A 21200-nucleotide genomic window follows, 5' to 3' on the forward strand; every position below is an offset into this window, starting at 1 on the left:
GTTACTCCTCTGGCTGGTACTCCTTCCATCTCCCACCATGAGATTCCTGAGGAAATCCTGTATTCTTGAGGTCCATTCTTTCAACACTCTGATAGTCAGGTTGAGAGACACAAGAGGCTCTTTAGAATATCTTTGTATCTTCCAGCCCCCAGTTACAACAGGTTTTATGAAGATGTTCCCCAGGAAAATCCCTGAGAAAATAACACCAGATGGTCTGGACTCAATGGGTCCACGAAAATACTTGGCTTCCTTTCAGAGATTTATCCAGCAAAAAGTGGATCTGTATCATCAGATCCCCACGTTGTGGTGCTAAAAATTGTCCATGTTAAAAACAAAAAACAAAAACCTGGAATTCTCATCTTAAATGGAATAAGAGATAGTTTATTCTGGAGGCATTTTGAGGAACCATGGCTCAGGGACACAGATCTAGGTTAACCCAAATTCCACGTTCTAACATGGAAGCAGTTTCATTAAGTTTTTACCGTTTTGCAGAAGACAAGGTTAAAGTGCATCGACGGATACATTAAAGAGGCAAGTACAGCAAGATGGGGAAGCTTTTTGAAGGCCCAAGATTCCAAAAAGTTAGTTCCAACACATCGGGGAAGGAATTGGGGTGAGGCGCGCAAGAACTAGCCCAATATAAGGTAATTAAATTAGTTTCTGGATCTGCAACATTCCAATCTCTCCAAAGGACTACAGTTCTAATCCGCCATTTAGTCTCTGCAGCCACAGTGTCTTTCCAAATCTCATCCACAGTCCCCATAAATGAAGGCTCCAGCAACCTTCATGACCCTTAGTATCTTGACTGGATGTGGTCCCCAGTCAATCTTGACAGTATGTCCTCTTTAATTTGCAGTAAAGCTTGACTTCTAATAAAATTATCTTGTTTATTTTGCAAATCTGTGGGATCCCTTACTTTCAACTCCTGGGGCGGAGGGGCGCGGGGAGGGACTTGGAAACACCAGACTTTGGCGGGGAATAACTGTAAAAAGGCAAGCGCTGCGGACTCGCCCGTCACTCAAATGGGAAGGCGGGACAAGAAGTACAGTCAGCTTTTGTTCAATTGATTTTCCCATTCACTCTTCCCGACCAGTACGTTTATGGAACCTTGATACGGACTCCAGCACATGAGGAAACAACAGGATCAAGCCAGCCAAAGACTCCGGAACACAATTACTGGTCTCTGTTGCCTGCCGGAACCCTAGAGGCAAGGACCAGTACAGGCGGAAGACATCTCAGGGGACATAGTTGGCGAAGTGACGTGCTATTTCGGTTGTGCGCTTGTTTGACTTTGTGTTTCCGGTTGTGCTTTCGCTTGAGATTCGTTTTACGCGATGTTCCATAGAATCCCGGCGTTTATACGTCCTCGTCCTCTCTCAGGCATTCCTTGGTCCTCAGGAAACTGGGAGGTCCCGGTGGCTGTGAGTGAGCTACCCGCGGTTCGGTCTGGAACTGTCAGGTAAGGCGATTTAAGGTTCTTGGCCCGCCGGTCTTCAGGACTCCTTGACATGCACTCGTAGTTTCTCCAGCCGCCTTGGGTTGATACTGTAACTGTAGGCTGTTAGCAGTGGTTGTTTTAAATGTAGGCAAAGAGAAACTGTAGAAAAAAAGACAAAGCAGTTTGCCCAATATCACGGAGGATGCGGCGACCTGTCTTGCCCTGTAGTCTTTCTGCTGCACACCTGCCCCTCTTCTTGCTTGCTGCTACTTTTCTTTGTGCAGATTCCAAAAGAGAGGTCGTTTTCTTGCTTCCCAAGATATTTTGATGGCCTCGTTAATGCTTCCCTCCTTAATTCCTTCCTGCATTGAATAAAACAGTTCTGCCATTCTGAAAAGTAGTATAGTTTCACCAAGGAGGTAATTCAAGTGCAGTGAAGATAGCATAGGTAAATTCAGTGTTCATTCTTTAAACAAATAACTATAGGAGAGCGTATAGGGATACCTAGAAATTGTAAGAGGTTCATGGTATTCTTTCTGGGCACCCCTGTTCCCAGCACCCACTACAGTGCTGAAGCAAGCTAACAATGAAGATGGAAGGATCAACTCCGTGGAGCAAAAGACTGCACAAAGTAGAGTTACTGGAATGTGACATATGATGGAGTAATAGCGTGGCCAAAGAGAGCATCCGTTCTAAGAAGGAGAAAGGTGTTTCAGAAAGATTTAAAAATATGTCATCATTTTTAAAATGCAAAACTAACTTATTGTAGGAGCCTCCACTATGAAGGGTGAAAATTGTAAAGTCAGTCTCTGACTTAGGTGTGGTTTATATCAAAGATGGTAGGAGTCTGGAATAGGACATCATAAAAACCGGCAATGAGCCTGTAATCCCAGCACTCAGGGAGGCAGAGATAGGCAGATTGCTGTCAGTTCGAGGCCAGCCTGGTTTACAAAGTAAGTCCAGGAGTAAAAAGCAAAAACAAAAATGGCAGTGAGATTCTGTAAAGGACCTCTGGGGATGTAGCTCAGTGGTAAAGCACTTGGCCATCATGCGTGACTTCTAGACTTGGTCCCTGATAGTGGGAGCAATGCAAGATGTTTATTGTTTCGGCTGTCTTACGGTGGTCGAGTTGACTCTCAGCAAAGTGGTTGCTAAGTGCCTGTTATATGATTACAGGCAGGTGGGTAGTTTTCAAAAGGCACATTTGTGCCAAATGAAGCACACCCAATCCTTACTCTAATCAGAAAGTCAAGAGATGCTTTCAGCTGTGCAGATCTCAAGAACAAAGATCATTTACTCACAATGTTTTTATCACTGCCCATGCAACAATCTTGACGTGTAATACAATGGACAGGTAGAAGGAGTGAATTTTTTTTTTAAACCATTTAATGAAAAAAAAAATATAAACGTATTTCATCCGTTCTGGAAGATGAGGGCCATCCAAATGAAGCTGAATAGAGAATCAGGCTTGAAACTGCTTTCACTGCCGTACTTGAACTTTCTATTTACTAATAAATTGTTAGTTTTCATATAGTGCCCAGCACAGAGTAGAAAATTTTCCACAGTGTTTGCCTGAAACTAACTAGAGTCTTTAATTTTAAGAGTGTGATATTTCTATTTATTGTTTGCTAATTTCATAGGTATATTAATGTATTTTGATCTGGTCTACTCGCCGCTCACCACTCCAGCATATTCATTTAGTTCTGAAAGTTCACCAGCAAATACCAAGCAAAGGCTTTTATCTCCTAAAAAGTAGGTACTTGGATCATTTAAAAGTGGGCTATATGTATGGAGCCCCAAGTTTCATACCTAGCACTCAAAAAGTAAAGAAGGAAATCTTTTCATAGTTATAGCAGTTTGTGTTCTTTTCATAAACATGCTCAAGAGAGCAGAATGACAATTCACAGTTCTCTTTTCTGTCTACTTGGCTTAGCTCATTGTTAAGCACAGTTTTCAAGGGCGGTGGATTTAGATGAGGCACCTTACCAGGCCCAAGAGAGAGACCAAACAAACGTCTGTTTTGCTGGCTGAATCATAGTAATGGAGCTCTTGTTCGTTAAACTGTAGTCAGTTAAATAATGTCCCTGTAATCACTTGGTGATTGGCTAGGAAGCTGACAGTTTACTTTTCTATGGCTCACTTCCATTTTTCTGTAAGTAGTGCTTTATCACCTTGCTGGTTAAAGTTCTCAGGGTCTGCTCTGGTTCTGGGAGCTGCCCTTAGAAACTACATTGGTCTAGTTTTGCTCTGCTCAAGCTATACTCCATTTAACTGATCTAAGGGACTTCCCCTTTAATTAAATTACAAATAGTAGTTGACTAACTGTCATGACTTCAGTAAGAAAATTGATAAGACCTGAACATTTTTGTAAGTGAACCTTTCATTAATAGAAATTTGATTATTTTCGCATTGCTTAATTAAGACATTTTAAGGCGGTATTATGTCCTGTTAAGAACTTGGCAGTCAGTCTGATCTGGATTTGAGAATAGCAAGCTGTCATTTATTAACTGTGCTATTTAATGTTTCCTAATCTTTTTTTTATCATGAAACAGAGAAAATGGTATTTGTGCTGAATCTTGGAATAAGTAGAAGGAGATAGCAGACTTTGGGAGTCCTAGACCTCACTTGGCCATCCCAAGAGTGAGGTGATCAGTATTTCAGCTGTATACACATTTATAATGTACCAGAGTGGTTTAGGCCTTAAGGAATGCTGAGCTAGGTAACCCTATGTAGTAGTCTGAGTGAGAATGTCCCCTGGAGTCTCAGATGTTTGAATACTTGGTCCCCAAATGATGGCACTGTTTGACTAAATTTAAGAGATGTGGCCTTGCTGGAAGATGTTACTTGGGACATCTCTGAGGTTTCAGAAGCCACACCCACTCCTAGGTTGCTCTCCGCCTCCTGCTTGCATCTCCAGAAGTGGCCGCTAAGCTGTTCCGGCCACTGTAACAGACTTGTCTTCCTTCTAGAACCATAAGCTAAATAAACCCTTCCTTCTATAACAAAGGTCATAGTGTTTTGTCACAGTAAGAGAAAAATAACTAATACACTTTGTCCCCACTTGGTGGTGATATTTAGGGATGTTTAGGTAGTGCAGCCTTGCTGGAGAAAGTATATCATTAGGGGTAGGCTTTGAAGTTAAAAGCCCTCACCTACTTCAATTTGCTCTCCCTGCTTGCCATTGAAGATGTGGGCTTTCACCATGCCTGCTTGTTGCTGAGCATCCTTGCTGTGATGGACTCTAAACTCTCTGGAACCATAAAGCAAAATAAAGTTCTTTGAGTTGCTTTTGGCCACAGAAAAATATCTAATTCAGAAGCTGGTACCAAAGGTGGGTTCTTGCTGGGAAGAACTTGACCATGTGTTTTGAAAGAATGTGGAATGCTTTTGAACTTTGGACTGGAAAACAGAAGTTAACTGCTGCAAGACAAATTTAAAGGGTCATTCTATCAGGAGTCTGGAAGACAGTAAATGTTGATATAGTGTGCACTGTATAAGTCAGGCTCAAGAGCTCAGAGAAAAACAATATTGACACCCAGGCCAGAGGCCATTCCTGTGATAATTTGGCAAAGAATCTGGGTACCTTCTGCCCTTGTTCTAAGAACTTGCCTAGGCTGAATTTTAAAGTAATGGACTAATTTCTTTGGTAGAAGAAATTTCAAGACTGTATAATGCTGAGTCGATGGTATGGTTATTCTTGATAACACTTAGGCGATTGATCCTATAGCGCAGAAGAGTAAGTGGCACAAAAATACAAAATGTGCAGTTTGTCTAACGGGCCCTAGGAAGTCTCACATTACAGCCAAGGCACAGATTCTGAGAGAGACTTAATTGTTGTGGAAATTTGTGTCCTGGTAGAGATGTTTGTTGCACAGTAGGAATGATGTGAAAGGGAATTGTGTCCTGAGGGCAAGCCCCTACCTAGCTAAGCTCTCAACTTGAAAAAGAGCCTCAAGACTTTTCTCTGCCTTGAAAGCCACAACAAAAGCTGCTGCTAATACAATTCAGGCAGGCTAGGGTCTACCCCAAGCAGGTAACTGAACTTGACACTGTTGTCCACTTGTTGCTGCTTTTAGAGTCATGATTCTTTTAGGTCATGGATTCTTCCTCCATGGCCTCAGAAAGCCTCTGAAGCTAGGCATCCTGGGGTAGGAGAGTCCCTGCAATAAGGCCCTGAGGAGCCATTATGTGATGCTATAAAGTGAAGCCTGAGCTGTGTTAGAAAACGCAAGGATTTGTGAGTGCCAAACCAGTGAGATATCTGCCAAAGAGAGCTGTAAACAGAGAGTGGAACCAGTCCCAGAGGGACATGCATTTTAAAGACAGCAAAGCTGGAAGGGAGGAGCCATCTATATCTTTTGACATCCAACATGGAGCTATGATGGCATTTGGAGTTTGCCCTGCTGGATTCCAGTCTTGCTTTGGTCCAGGATTTCCTCACTATGCCCCATTCCTCCCTTTGAAATGGTAATGTATTGTCTGTACCATCATATGTAAGAAGCATGCAATTTGCTTTTTTTATTTTAACAGAAAGTTATAATTAAGAGATTGCCTTGAATTTTAAAAGACACTTTGGACTTTTAACCAATGTAGAACCCATGAACGACTAAGGGGACGTTAAAAATTAGACTAAATATGTTTTGTATATGGCCATGAGCGTGTAGGGGTCAGGGAGCAGAATATAGAAGTTTGGGATGAGAATCTCCCCCACAGACTTAAGTATTCGAAGACTTGGTTCCCAGCTGGCTGCACTGTTTGGGGAGGCTTAGGATGTTTGGCCTTGCTGGCAGCAGTATGTCACTGGGGGTGGGCCTTGAGAGATGAAAAGCCTTGTGTCACTTGTAGTTTGCTGCTTCTGCTTTGTGTTTGTAGTTGTGGATGCTCTCTTGGTTCCCTGCTTCGGCTGTCATGCCTGCCACTGTCTTCAATGCTTCTTTTTCTGACGGTCTGTTCTCCCTCTGGAATCATAAGCCCAAATAAGTTCCTTCTTCTGTAAATTGCTTTCAGTCGTGGTGTCTTATCTCAGCCACAGGAAAGTCACCAGTACACCCTGTGTGGCTGCTTCTGTGGTTGTCGGCTTCCTTATCTGTAAGAGGAGGAGGATGCTGACCTTTGGAATTGACGTGAGTGTGAAAAATTGTACACAGTCTTGTTGTACAAGCCAGGCCCAGAGTATATACTGACACATGATGAATTGCTTCCATTATGATTATTAATAATAATGGAAATCAAAAGACAATGGAAAGGGCTTAGATTAAAATTCTTTTAAATGTAGAAGCAGGTTTTTTCAGTTACTACTTAATTATTTTTGCATTATACTTTTCTATTATTCCTTAATATGTCATTCTAGGACAAAAAATAATATCCAGAGACATTTTGGCACTGGCAGCTCCATCTATAGCAAGAAAGATAACCAGTCTGTTCCAGCCAATGAAATTTCCCAGAAGGCAGAAGACAATCAAGACAAGGGAAAGGAGACTTCGAAAAAAACTCTGCTGGATATTATTAAGGACATGAAAGTTGAAGTGAACACAGTAAATGTACAAACAACAAAGCCACGTGGCAGGAAACCTTCTGCCAGTCTGGAGGCTACAGTTGACGGGCTTCAAAGAACTCCAGAAGATCCTCCAAAGAAGAGGTAAATTGAATTCCAATGTGAATGATCTCTGAACCTAATCTATGGTGTTCCAATAGGACTTTTTTTTTTTTATAGTAAACAATCTATTAAATTATAGTCCTCAAAAGACATTGAAAGAATGAAGCAGCAAAGGCACAGTTTCTCTAATAGTTACACTGGGGTGTGTGTGTGTGTGTGTTTTATGTGACAAGAAGATATCTGTAGCCAGGTATGGTGGCACATGCCTCTAATCCCAGAATTTGGGAACAAGAAACAGGATTGTGAATTTGAGGCCAGCCTGGGTTACATAGGAGACCTTATCTCAGAAAAACAATTAATAACAAAAAGCTTAAAATACACATACATATATAAGTACCTGTCACGAATCACATTTTGGTACCCATATCTGTAATCCCAAATTCAGACTGAACCATGCAGAGTACAGGATTGTGAGTATTAGGCCAGCCTGGGGTACATAGGGAACCATCTCAAAAACAGCGGCAAGTAAGAATAATAACAAAAATCTAGGTGTTTTTATGACTTATTATTAAATGTGCAATTTAAATGACCAAAATGAGACAAACCCTTTGAAAGGTTCAATAGGGTCATTTTAATGTGTACTTTTAATCGATTCTTTGAGAATTTCATATATGAATACAATACATTTGTCTCCCAATCCTCTCCCTAACTCCTAGATCCATCCATATCTCCTCTATCCCCTCCTAAATTCATGTCCTCTCTCTCTTTATTCTAACCCACTGAGTCCAGTGTGCTGCCCATGTACTCATGGGTGTGAGGCCATCCACTGGAGCATGGTCAGTACCAAGGGTGACACCTGAAGAGAGGTGACTCCCTCCTCCAGCAGCCAGCAGCTGTGAGTAGCTTCTCACTTAGAGGCTCATGAGCCCTCCATGCTAGAGTGCTGGCTGCCTTGATTGTGCACAGGTGTCCATGCTGCTGTGAGCTGAGGAGGGCAATGGGCCTGTCTTGTCCTGAGGATGCTGTTTTCACTTGATGCTTTCCCCCCTCTGCTCTTCACAGTCTCTCTGCCCACTTTGCAGTGGCCCAGAGCTTTCCTGGCGGAGGGTGGTGACAGAAATGTTGAGTTTGTGGCTGCTCACGCCACAGATGCTCTTTCTCTGCACGTCAGCTGGTTGTTTCTGTGTTAACCTCCTCCTACTTCATAAAGAAACCTCTCTGATGACATTTGATTGCTGCACTAACCTCTGGGTATAGAGATGCAAGTTTAGACGGCAGTTTAATATTATGTCCATTTAGCAAAATTATAGTTCTAACTTCACTCTTAGGGCCTCTGACTCCCCATCCTTTGGTCCTTGGCTAGATTTAAGGCACTAGGCATGAGTTTCTTCTTGGATCAGGCCTTACGTACAATCAGAGAGCAGTTGGTTATGTCTCTGATGTACCACGCTGGTTATTATTGCAGCCTCCAGGTCCACAGGTAAAAATTGTTTTCCCCCCAGTAGTCTACACAACACCTTTCAGTACTGCGCTTGTCAGCCATCAGAGAGGAAACTTCCTGGTCAGTACTGCTTGATCTCTCCATGTCCTGAGACCCAGCTGTGTGGTAGTAGGGTCTTTCCCTCAAGTTCTGATGGGCACCCAAGAGCAATGGCAATAGCTATATTGTTTTGGGGTTCTCCGGGATACTCTCATAATAACGTAATTTTTTAAAAAATGATTTCCAATTAGGTATGAACAAGGCAAGAATGAACGTGTAGATTGCTCCATAAGTCCTTTAAAGGTTCTTCTCTACTTTTCTATTTTATTTTAAAATATATTTTAGTTTCTCTCTCTCTCTCTCTCTCTCTCTCTCTGTGTGTGTGTGTGTGTGTGTGTGTGTGTGTGTGTGTGTGTGTGTGTGTGTAAGAGAGCAGGTATGCTATACCTTCCCAAGAATGTGGAGGTCAGGGGACGGTTGGTTTTGGAGTTGGTTCTTTCCTTCTACTGTGTTTCTGAGGTAACATCTTCTTTATTCTGCCTCTGTTCTGTATTCTGACCTTTGAGGTTTTGGTCAGTTTCCTTGTCTCCTCTCACTGGCCCTAGGAATTCTGGGGCTGCTGATGTATGTAGTCACATCAGCCTTTTAGTGGGTTCAGAGAACCAAATTCAGGTTACCAGGCTAGTGCATTAAGCACTAATCTTGCGGGACCATCTCCATGACTTCTACTTTTCTACACTAAAAAAAATAATAATAATTATAATTAGTTTGATTTTAATAATTTTGAGAGGCTTTTTGAGAAAATGTCTCATGTAGTCTACACTGGCCTCAAACTCACTTGTAACAGAGGCCTCCTGCCTCTGCCTCCTGAATGGTAGGACATGCTCATCATACTGAACCACTTTTCTACTCTTAAAGGAACTGGAATTAGAAATATTAGACTATGCGCTCTTGGTGTGGTATATTGAAAAACGTCTTGTAGCTGGCGCAGTAATGCATGCCTATAATTCCAGCACTCAGGAGGCAGAGGCAGGGGATCACTGTGAGTTCAAGGTCAGCCTGGTCTACAAAGTGAGTCTAGGACAGCCAGTATACACAAAGAAACCCTGTCTTGAAAAGCTACAAACAAACAAAAAAGACCTATCTTGTATCCTTCTGATGTTGGTCCAAGAAGAGGCTGTGGGCAAGATTGTGAATGGGATGCATTTGTTTTGAGTTTGAAGAAAAGTTTCTTGTAATAATCTTATTTAACCACTTAGGCACTGGACAGTAACGACCACTTCTTTACTTTTTTATTTTGAGAGAGTGTCTCACTGAGTTGCCCAGGCTAGCCTTGGAATCGCCTTGTAGCCCAAAGACAGCAAGCGCTTGTGGTCCTACTGTATCAGCTACTTGAGTAGCTGAGATTACAGGCCTGAACCTGACCTGGTCTCTCCCTCCCTCCTCTATCCCATCTCTGTCCAATGTCCACAAATTTGAATTAGTCATAGTATCTGCATCAAGATGCAATGTAACATTACTTCATGCAAGACCGAACTTCATTCCCTTCCTCCCTCCCTGTATATCTCAGAGCTCACTAATATGCCTACCATTGCTGCATAACAGATTACTCTAAAACATGCTCTCATAAAGTAACCATGTTTACACTCTGAGAGTTTGGGCAGCACAGAGAAGACTGGTTTCTGCTGCATGACATAGGCCATGGAGGCTCTGGAATCCTCTGACGTTCACCCACTGGCCACAGACACTCATAGGTTGAAGCTGGCCATCCTCTGAGACCTGAGCTGGTAGCAGAGATGTCAACACGAGCTTTTAGGTTGCTTTGGTGTCTTCACAGAATGGTGACTGGGTACCAGAGACAAGTGTCTCAAGAGAATGTAAGCAGAGGCAAAGATAAATATTTTTAATGACCTAGCATTGGTCTTGAATGATTGCCATTGGTTCATATTGATGTATATGGGTTTGCTTTGCTTTTTTTTTTTTTTTTAATTACAGAAACTGCTTAAAAAAAAAAATCTTTACTTGAGGATCCAACTCAGGCCAGGCCATCAAACAAACTTGTGTGGCAAATGCTTTTCCATATACTAAGTAAACTCATTGCTCCACACCCCACTTTTCGTGTGGGTTCTGGGGATCTAACTCAGGTGCACTTCGCTAGTTGAACCATCTCCCTAGCCCTCAATTCTCTCTCCTGAGACAGGATCTCCCTGTGTAGCCTGGGCTGACCCTGAGGTTCCCGTCCTCTTGCCTTAGTTTCTAAAGTACCAAGCATGGCTGCCCATGGGTATGTGTCAGCAAGTATGTATTAACTAAGAGTTTACTGTTTCAAAGTTTATATATGTTACCAGTGTCTAAAGCAGGACCTTTCATATATGTGGTTTGTATCATGGAGACATGTAATCCTAGTCTGGGCTGAAGTAGGAGGTTGTGAGTTACAGGCCAGCCTGGTGAGTCCCTATCTCAAAACAAACAAGGAAACAACAAAGCCACCAGAAAACAGTGTTGACTATCTAAGAATTCTTGCTTTTGTCAGAAATATATACTGTTTCGAATGAGTTCCTCCCCATGTTGTTTTTCTTTTTACTAAACTGGTGATGTACTAACCAATTCTGTTTTTCCTTCCTTGTTTCATTTCTTTTTTCTTTTAGAGAAGAGTTCCTGAGTCCTGAGTTGGTGGCAGCGGCATCTGCTGTTGCGGATTCTCTCCCTTTTGACAAGAAGACCACCAAGTCTGAGCTGCTTAAGCAGCTTCAGCAACACGAGGAGGAGATAAGGGCCCAGAAAGATAAAGAGAAGCGCAGAATTAGGTCAGTGGGTCTGCTGTTACACAGTGACTTAGATCTCAAAACGGGCAATTTGTATGTGGCCACTAAGTAGTACCCATTGGTTTTACATATAAAATCCACCTCATGGGCCAGCAAGATGACACAGTGGGTAAAGGTGTTTACTGCCAAGCCCTCGAGACCGAAGGAGGAAACCCACTCCCTGAGCTGTCTGCTGACCTGCACATACATCCTGTGTCGTGTCCATTCCTACACACATGCATACCCCACATAACAATATGATTTAAAACATTTGCCTCATAAGAGCAAGTACCTAAGCAAGATGCTGAGCCATCTCTTCAGCTCCTGTTATAGTTGAATGGCCTAGCCTTTCTTTTAGGGAGTTATAAAGATTTTTGGCTGTGAAAGAGAAATAAAGTCAGTAGTGTTATTTAAGAAGAAAAATAAGTAATTGAGTGATATAGTTTCTTTGAGAAAATTAGTTTTTCTCAGTTAAACAGTCTGCTGGGTTTGCTCGTAGTGTGACGTCAGAAATGTTCCCTCCCCTTTCTCATATGTTTGAGCTGAAAATGTCAACATTTCCTTTTTAAAACTATTTTATGGTGTGTGTCTGCGTGTGTGTACCTGCACCATGTGCATTCAGGAACCAGCAGAGTCAGAAAAAGGTATTGTACCTATGGAACTGGAGTTGTAGGGGTTTGAGTTGCCTTGTGGGTGCTGGGAATTGAAGAACCCGGGTCTCCTTTGAGAGCAGCAAGCGCACCTAACTGCTGAGCTGTTTCTCCGCTCCCACCAGTGTGTCCTGTTTATCTCCCTGTTAATTTATGCCACATGTCACTGCTTGCTGCCCAGGGGTCATAAATCGTGACTATGCTTCACTGTACGGGCTGACTGAATCTCCTGTTCTCAATGGCACATAAAAAAACATTATCTCCAGAGGACCAAAGAGTAAGCACGACCCTAGACTGTCAGATGACTCACTCTGTATAGTAGCAAACACAGCCCATTTTCAACTTCAATGTAACAGTCAGTGTAGGTGATAGGTACAATTTACTTGTTTGTATTTTCTTATCAGCTTATCTGTTTATTAATATTTTTTGTAACTGACATTTTCATCTTTCAAATAAAGTTTTTTTAAGAGTATATTTAAAAACTTGGAGATGTACATCTTAGTGTTTATGTCATATGAGTGTAAGCATATGACTTTATGTGCTCACAAATCTTTATGCTCTCACTGGGACATAAAAGTGAAGTAACATTTAAGTGTTACATCTCCTGAGAAGAAAAATTTGCTACTACAGTGCAGCTAGGATTCCTAATGCACTTGACCTTTTTATTTCAGTTTCAGTCACATAATATCAGATATGAAAATTGCCAAACCCACTTCTGTGAGAGGTCGTACAAAACCACGGGACCAGATTCAGTTTGATGAAGGAATAGACGATTCTTTTGACCAGGAGAAGCTAACTAACTTCAGGCAAAGGTATTCGGGCTATGTAGTCTGCTGGGGTGTGCTTGTGTGTAGTTGCTGTTTGCTCTAATTGTAGTCTTGCTTCATTCTGCAGGTTAGGGCTGATGGACCCTTTCCCACTGTGGATGCCTAGTTAGGGTATCACAGCAATAGCTGTAATAAAATGTCAGGACCAAAAGCAACTTGGAGAGGAAAGGATTTATTTCATCTTACACTTCCAGGTTACAGAATCACTGAGAGAAGTCAGGACAAGAACTCAAAGCAGGAGCCTAGAGGCAAAAACTGAAACAGCGGCTGTGGAGGAATGCTGCTTACCTCTTGCTCACCCTGCTGTGCATGCTTTGCTATGTATTTCGGCTCAGGACCATTTGCCTAGGGGTGCCACAACACACAGGGAGCTGGGCCCACCCACATCAATCATCAAGTTAAAAAATGCACTACAGGTTTGCCCACAGGCCTGTCTGGTTAGAACATTTTCTCAATTAAGGTCCCTCTTCCAAAATGACTCTAGAATGGGTCAAGTTGACATAAAACTAGCCAGCACAGCTATCTTCTCTGAAACGTATCACTTAAAATGTTATATGTATGCACGTTAGTGCATGTGGGAGACCCTGCAGGTGTCGTAGGCAGTAATCTGCAAAGGGTGAAGACTGAAAACCTGGTGCAGAATGACTTCCAGGAGTCTAACACCAGGCAGCTCATTGTTACATATTTAAAACACAAGACAATTTGGGAAGAGGTTTCCAGGCAACAATCAGTCCAGTTCCAGGTGCACAATAAAGCTTAAGGCGTGACTACAAAGAAACTCCTTTACAAAGTACATGTGACCAAGAGGGTGGGTTCTATAGCTACGAGGCCTAGATTTTAGTGTGGTCTCTGGCCAATAGCAAAGAGGTCAGCAGACCACAAAGTACATGTGACATCTCCCTTGGGGATAGGTAACTGTCTAAGGAGGGAAGAATCTGAGATAGCCATTCTGGGGAATTTGGGTGAGGTCTGTCTCCACAGAGAGCAAAATGTCACCAGGTCATTAGGAAAATCTACTTCCAGCTTTCTGGATGGAATTCAGGTGTTTGATTTTTATGTCCTCCGCTGAGGAGACACCCCTGTGTATTTAACATTTTTTGTTCTCTTAGTGCCTCTCTGAGTACGGGCCTCTGTGCCCTCAACAAATGCAGTTTGCAGTACTGGGTGTAAACGTGTGCCCAAGCTGAACTGGAACTCACTGTGTTATTTCCTGGAGAGGAAGTTCCTGGCCTTAGCAGTGCCACCTTTATCAATACCATGAGTCAGAGTGAGTTTTGACTCACGTCCCCAGTGAAGAGTAGTTCTTGAATTAGAATAAGTGGTGCCAGCCAAATTCTGAACAAGCGAGTTTTAAGGAGCATTTTCTTTTATTCTGAATGTTTCTAACCCTGACATTTCTATGTCCTTTGATGTACAGTTCCCTCTTTTCACCTTACAGAGATCAGTAAAAGGCCAAGCATGGTGGCTTACACCTGTAATTCAACGCAGGAGACTGAGGCAGAGGAGCATGAGTGTCAGGCCACTGTGGATTTCACACTCAATTCCGCTTCAGCCTGGGCTAGAGTAAGACTGTCCCAAAAATAGTAAGGCCAGACACCATTTGCACACCTATAATCCTAGCACTGGGAGGTATAAAAGCAAGTGGCTCTTGAGTTTGAGACTAGCCTGGTCTGTATAGTAAGACCCTGTCTAAGAAAACACAAAATGCACATACATAAATACTGATTTTAATGATCATGATAAAAGTCACCATATTACCTTAAAGTAGGAAATCATTTGTAGTCATCTGAATTTGCTAATTTGAAACTGTTAGAGGCACTAAGTCATATTTCACATGGTTATTTTGCAGTTGAAAGATATATAGTTACATAAAACTTGTTCTTTTTTCTTTAAGTCCAAAAAGTGATGGTTGAAGGGGAGGGCAGGCTTTTGTCATGGATGATGTGCACTAAGATACCTTCAGCTGCAAGATGTACAGTTGGAGGATTCTCAGCACCATGTACATTCCATAGATTCTAAGCAGGGTCTCAGAAACTTGACTTAGCTTCTTCTGGGTATTGCTTTACTGATTTGTATGGGAACCTGAAAAGCTGGCCAGCGTTTATACAGGAAGTTTAAGGGGTTAACATTCATTTTCAATAGTTGTCTGAGTTACTAACATGATGTAGTATTCTTAACATATTGAATGAAGTAGCAAGCTCTGTGGACAGCGCAGTGGCACACATGCGAGCACATACACAGATGGGGGGAGAATGAGAGAGATTGAGGGAGAGCAATGCACACTTGCATACACATACAAAATAAATAAGTGAATAAATGTAAAAAATTAGAAGTAGCCAAGCATGGTGGTACGTATTTGTGATCCCAATATTTGGGAGTCTGAAGCAGAAGGACCTCAGTTTGAAACTGGTCTGGGGTTCACAGTGCACTGTATTGGTTGTTTTCCTGTTGAGATAAAATACCTTGGCCAAGACAACTCATCTAAAGAGTTTATCTGGGCTTCAGTTCCATCGTGATGGGGCAGAGGCATGGAAGCTGGAGCAGGAAGCTGAGGGGTCACATCTTCAGTGGCAAGCCCAAAGCAGAGAGAGGGAATTGGAAGTGGGCTAGGCTACCAATTCTCAGAGGCGGCTGCCAGTGATGTACTTTGTCCAGTGAGGCCATACCACTCTTCCAGACAGTGCCACTGTCTGGGTATCAGGAGCCGAGGGGGATCATTCCATTCAAACCACCACAGGCGCCCTGAATATAAGAAATTTAAAAAGTAGCTCAAAGCAAACTTTAAAGAGTAAGAAAGGGACATTGGGGCTTCTCTATTCAGGGTGTTAAAAGTGACAAAAGGGGAATATAAGGAAGTAACAGAAGGTGTCAGGTTTTCCCTGATAGATGATGGGAGTTAAATTGGAGATTGTTGCTTTATAGAAGTGTTTTTCTTACGGAAGAGGGAGATAGACCTGGAGGGGGCAGGAACTCCACAAGGAGACCAGCAGAGCCAAAAAACCTGGGCCAAGGGGGTCCTGCAGAGACTGATACTCCAACCAAGGACCATGCATGCAGAGGACCTAGACCGTCTGCTCAGTCTCCAAGTGGGTTGCCTAGTAAGGGGAACAGGGGCTGTCTCTGACATGAACTTAGTGGCTGGCTCTCTGATCACCTCCCCCTGAGGGGTACAGCCTTGCCAGGCCACAGAGGAAGACAGTGCAGCCAGTCCTGATGAGACCTGATAGGCTAGAGTCAGATGGAAGGGGAGGAGGACCTCCCCTATCAGTGGAAAGGGCGGAAGAGGAGATGAGGGAGAGAAGGTGGGTGGGACTAGGAGGAGATGAGGGAGGGGGATACAAAGTGAATAAACTGTAATAAATAAATAGCATTTATTATGTGAATCTAAAAGTTCTTTAGCATTTTATATCTCTTGGTTGTTATATGCATTTTGGACTTTAAAAACATAGTTTTATTGTTTTCTAACATTTTCACTAAATATTTGGAAAGTTCTAAACAAAACAAAAAATAGTGTTTTATCTGTGCCTTCTTCTAGCACTATAATTTATAGTTAAGCTTTGTACTGTTTTCTGTCCACAAAAAACAAACCTTTAGTTCATCAGTCTCTATATTTGCATATTTTAGAGTTTTCCACAACATTAAGTTTTCTAGAACTTTCAGTTGAGTATTTTGAAAATTAAACTTAGATGGTTTGTTGTATTGTAAGGCAAAAATCCAAGGGCATGTGTTCTTTTCTTACTTATGAGTCACAAAATCATGGCAATTTAGCTAAAATGTCTGCCGTGGCTAACATGTATGCTCTTCTTTAAGCAGTTTTTGTTAGCATTTTACAAATACATTTCACTAAGATGCATTTTACAATGTTTTTATCTTAGGAGAAATTTATTCGAGGGGAAAAGACTTTCAATTTTTGACGTGGAGGCAATGGCTGATGAAGTAGCAGAACCAGGTTTGTTAAGAAGAAAGCAGTTCCTCTCCAAGTGGAGAAGCATTCCTCTTTCAAAGGTTGTCGTGGTGTGTTGGTTCTAGAACAGTTGGGTATTTGCTTTTTTATGTTTCTTTCTGTCATTGACCTACATCTTGCTTGTGAAAGAAAACTGCTAATTTGGGTTATGCTTCCCTTTTAAAATATTGCCTTCTGTGGGATCCTAGGAGATCAGTACTCCAGGTGAATAATCCGGAGCTCTGGATTGGCTGCTGCTTTGGTTAGGAAGTATTCCTCACCCACCATCTGCAGTATAACTCTCTGCTGTTACGTAAAGATAGCTAATCTGTTTATCCTGCTTTTGAGTAGTTCACAGCCCAGAATAGAGAGAGCACACATAGAGTATTAAATTCAATACTCTGTTTTCCTTTTGATTAATTTGGCTGCTTGTCACTCTTCTGAAAAAAACAACTCTTTGTTTCGTTGATTCTTTATATTGTTTTTTTGTTCATTTCTGAAATATTAATATCAGCTTTGATTTTTATCTTTTTCCATCTATTTTTAGGGTGTTGCTGCTGTTTTTCAATGCCTTCAGGTGCATCATTAAGTTGTTTATTTGAGACCTCAAAGGTTGTTTTGTTTTGTTTTGAATCAGGGTTTCTCTGAGTAGCCTTGGCTGTCCTAAACTCGCTTTGTAGACCAGGCTGGCCTCAAACTCACAGAAATCCACCCACCTCTGCCTCCCTGAGTGCTGGGATTACAGGTGTGCTCCATCTCTCCTGGCTTCAAAGGTTCTTTTTATTTTATTTTATTTTTTTAATTTTAATTTTTTTTTTTTTATGTAGGTAGTTGGTTCTGTATCTCTTGGGACTGACTTTAGTAGGTCAGATATTTTAGTATGTGTGCTTTCATTGTTGTTCAGTTCTAGAAATATTTAAATTTCCGTTTTGATTTCTTCCTGACTAGATTATCATTCAGTAGCATGTTGTTTAGTTTTCATCTGTTTATGTAATTTCTGTGATTATACAGCTTTTATCCCATTGTGGTCAGATCAAATACAGGATGTGATTTTAAGTTTTCTATACTTTTTGAGATTTGTTTTGTGTTCTAATATATATTAGGACAAAAGCATGATGTATTTTGAAGAAATTGCTGTTAAGAAGAATGGATATTCTTTAGGTATTCAGTAGGTATCTTGTAGACCCATTTGATTTATGATGTCACTGAACTGCAGAGTTTCTCTGTTCAGTTTTTTTCTGGATGACCAGCCTATTGGTAAGAGTGGAGTGTTGAAGCCACATGCCATCACTGTGTGGGATCAGCCTGTGGTTTTAGACTAACCAACAGTGTTTCTTTTATGAAACTGGGTGCACTTGTGTTTGGTGAGTGTATGCTTAAGATTATCTTAACCTCCTGGCAGATTTTTTTTCTTTAATGAATATGACAAGTCTCTCCTTTTCTGTTCTGACTAGTTGTGGTTTTAAGTTGTATTTTGTCAAATATTAGAATAGTTGTGCCTGCTTTTTCTTAGTTCATCTGCTTGAAATACTTCTTTCAGTCCTTTACCCACGGTGGCATCTACTGGTAATGGTTAGATGGTTTTTGGTAATGGCTAGATGGTTTGGGGTTAGGGCTGTCAGAATGGAGAGGAGCTGATTTGGGGAACACAGGTGGTCTGGAGGGTCCCTAGAGGGGATCTGTCCTGGTTAGTGTTTGTCAACCTGACAGTAATCTAAAGCAATTTGGAAAGAGGACTGTCCACTGAGAAAATACCTCTCCAACATTGACCTGTGAGCAAGCTGTGGGGCCTTTTAGGGTTCAGCCCACTGTGTCATTCCTGGTCAGGTAGTCCTAGACACATTAGTAAGTCCCTCATTAAACTAAGGCAAGACCTACAGTTTCACAGAGAGAAGCTCTGTCTCAAAAAAACAAATCAAGCCCAAAACATAAAACTTATAAAACTGTCTATAAAATGCAAATTCTTTTTCTTTTCCAATAGAGGTGCAATAACAAACTTGCATAGTGTTTGTAAAAGCTAAGGTTTGCCATATTATTCTTATAGCCTGTAACTTTCATTTTTGTTGCATTTTTAACTCCTGGTAACTTTTCATTATAAACTAATTCTGAATATCAAGGTCTGATACTATGTATCAATTTCAGAATAATAAATTTTGAAATTACTTTTCATTACATTCTTATTCAGTTTGTGTTTGTGTCTGTATACGTGAGCATGGGTTTGAGTGTGGAGGTGAGAAGGACCTTTCAGGAGTTTGTTTACTCGGGGTCTATTATAATATGACCTGGGAGTCACACTTGGGTAGTCAGGCTTAGTGGCCAATGCCTTAACCCACTAAGCTAATAATTACATTTTAAAGGGACATTTACATTTCCCTATACTTAAAAACTTTTCTTTTAATTACATAGAAGCATCACTTTCTCTCTGGGAGATAGAGTTTGCTAAGCAACTAGCCACACTGAATGAACAGCCCTTTGGGAATGCATTTGAGGAGATGATACAGTGGACGAAAGAGGGGAAGCTGTGGGAGTTCCCCATTAACAATGAAGCAGGTAAGTGTCACCTCAGAAGTGTGTCAGCCAGAGATTATTTGGGAAGCTGTTCCATTTCAAAGTAGAGACAGGTACATATGTGAATCTCAGAACACCATGGTATCTGAGAAGAAATCTAGCAATGTTGTTTTAAATTGTTTTTTTTTAAGATAGTTAGAATTTAATTCAATTCTAGATATTTGATAATAAAAATGAAGGAGAAAAATTAAATGTCAAAATGTATCCTAGGGACCAGGATGTAAAGTGTGTGCCTAGTACACATGGGGCTAAGGCCCTAGGACCTCATAAACTGGGCATTATAGCAAATGGGTTTAATCCTACATTTGGGAGGTGGAGGCAGTAGAATCAGAAGTTCATAGTCATCCTCAGCTACAGGGCTCACATACAAAAGTTTGAAGACTACCTTGGGTGTCCATCTTCAACTTTTACCATGTTTTGAGACAGGTTCTGTTTTGTTTAATTCTGTTTGTCAAGCTAGCTGACCCAGAGGATTCCAGCAATTCTCCTGTCTGTCCTCTCATTTCCCAGTAGGGGCCACACTGGGGTTCTAGAGCTTTGCCCTATTGCATCTGGCTTTTTCACATGGGTTCTGAGGAGCACCTCCAGCCATCAGACTTGTGTAGCAAGCCATCTCTCCAGGCTTAGATCATATTTTTATATACACTGTACCAATACATAACACAGCCTGCATTTGGATCATTTACATTTAAAGTAAGTGTTGCCAGGTATGTGGATATGGACGCAGGAACGTCAGAAGGTGAAGACCAGGCTGGTGGTTAAGTGAGAGCCTGTCTGAAAAATAAAACAGAAATGAAAAGTTGACTGAATTGTTAGAGTATAACTGGGCCCCTTGTTTTAGTATTTATCATTAGTCTTTTCTTCTCTTGGACCACTTGAACATCTTGTTTATGATTCTATCTTATTTTAGTTTTAAAAATACATTATATACTTAGTAGTTTCCTCAGCTATCAACAAGATTGACAGCACTACAGAAGCAGCAGTGGCTTCTGTAGTGGAAAACTTGCAGTATCTCAGTCTCTGCTGCTTCATCCCTGGGCGGGTGTCCCTGGACCTCAGGCCGAGGTGGAGAAACCAGTGCTCACACCAGCTGCGTCTCATTGCAGTTCTTGCTTTTATGTTGCGATACCTCACTCATGTTAGTCGTATGCTGTAGACCTCACGTTCACAATTATACTGCTACTGTATTTTGTTTCCCAGGTTTTGATGATGACGGTGCAGAATTCCATGATCATATATTTTTGGATAAGTACCTGGAGGGTTTCCCCAAGCAAGGACCAATTCGCAACTTCATGGAGCTGGTGACCTGTGGCCTTTCGAAAAACCCCTATCTGAGTGTTAAGCAGAAAGTCGAGCATATAGAATGGTTTAGAAATTATTTTAATGAAAAAAGGAATATTCTCAAAGAAAATAACATAGCACTCACTTAATGTCATGAAAATTCTTTATTTAAGCTGTTGAAGATGTATATTATAGCCAAATAAAATTTTATTAAATTTTTCCTGTGCTGATATTGTGCCTGATTTGACTAATAAAACTGTTAAATTACTTTTAACCTGAAATATTACAAATATACAAATATTCTTGTGTATCTCTGAGAATTAGTGATACATTAAGAGAATTCTCCCTAACTTTTCTCACTAGGTGACTATGCTTCTTTGAGGTATATAATTGTTAGCAGTAAAGCTGATAACATCAAAATCCTTGTGCAGTTAGTCCATTTTAACTATACCTAAATACCAGGCTAATGTTACAAGGAAAAAAAACATTTACTATAGCGTAATAGAAACTTTGGTACGGCTTCGCAAATGCAAGGAAACATGTGGAAGGAAGAGATCACACCTCAAACAAGCTGATGTGAAGCCTCACGCCCTTCTGAGGCCAGCTCCAGGGA

At 41.3% G+C, this 21200-nt stretch overlaps 1 protein-coding gene across 1 annotated transcript; it reads left to right on the plus strand.

Annotated features, from left to right (window-relative positions):
* Nucleotides 1-1223: 1223 nt before the first annotated feature.
* Nucleotides 1224-20806, plus strand: Mrps31 (mitochondrial ribosomal protein S31). Its single transcript, XM_021650482.2, has 7 exons — nt 1224-1459; nt 6789-7076; nt 11163-11321; nt 12640-12780; nt 16671-16744; nt 19145-19288; nt 20507-20806. The coding sequence occupies exons 1-7, from the start codon at nt 1335-1337 to the stop codon at nt 20734-20736; spliced, it is 1161 nt and encodes a 386-aa protein (XP_021506157.1). The 5' UTR covers nt 1224-1334; the 3' UTR covers nt 20737-20806.
* Nucleotides 20807-21200: the final 394 nt, after the last annotated feature.

Source organism: Meriones unguiculatus, chromosome 4 (assembly GCF_030254825.1).
Source record: "Meriones unguiculatus strain TT.TT164.6M chromosome 4, Bangor_MerUng_6.1, whole genome shotgun sequence".
NCBI lineage: Eukaryota > Metazoa > Chordata > Mammalia > Rodentia > Muridae > Meriones > Meriones unguiculatus.

Excerpts from the sequence above, each read along its gene's own strand:
- Mrps31 (XM_021650482.2), top strand. The coding sequence starts at position 1,335 with ATGTTCCATAGAATCCCGGCGTTTATACGTCCTCGTCCTCTCTCAGGC. Across the intron at positions 7,077-11,162 it reads GAAGATCCTCCAAAGAAGAG|AGAAGAGTTCCTGAGTCCTG; the intron begins GTAAATTGAATT and ends TTTTTCTTTTAG. Across the intron at positions 11,322-12,639 it reads AAAGAGAAGCGCAGAATTAG|TTTCAGTCACATAATATCAG; the intron begins GTCAGTGGGTCT and ends TTTTTATTTCAG.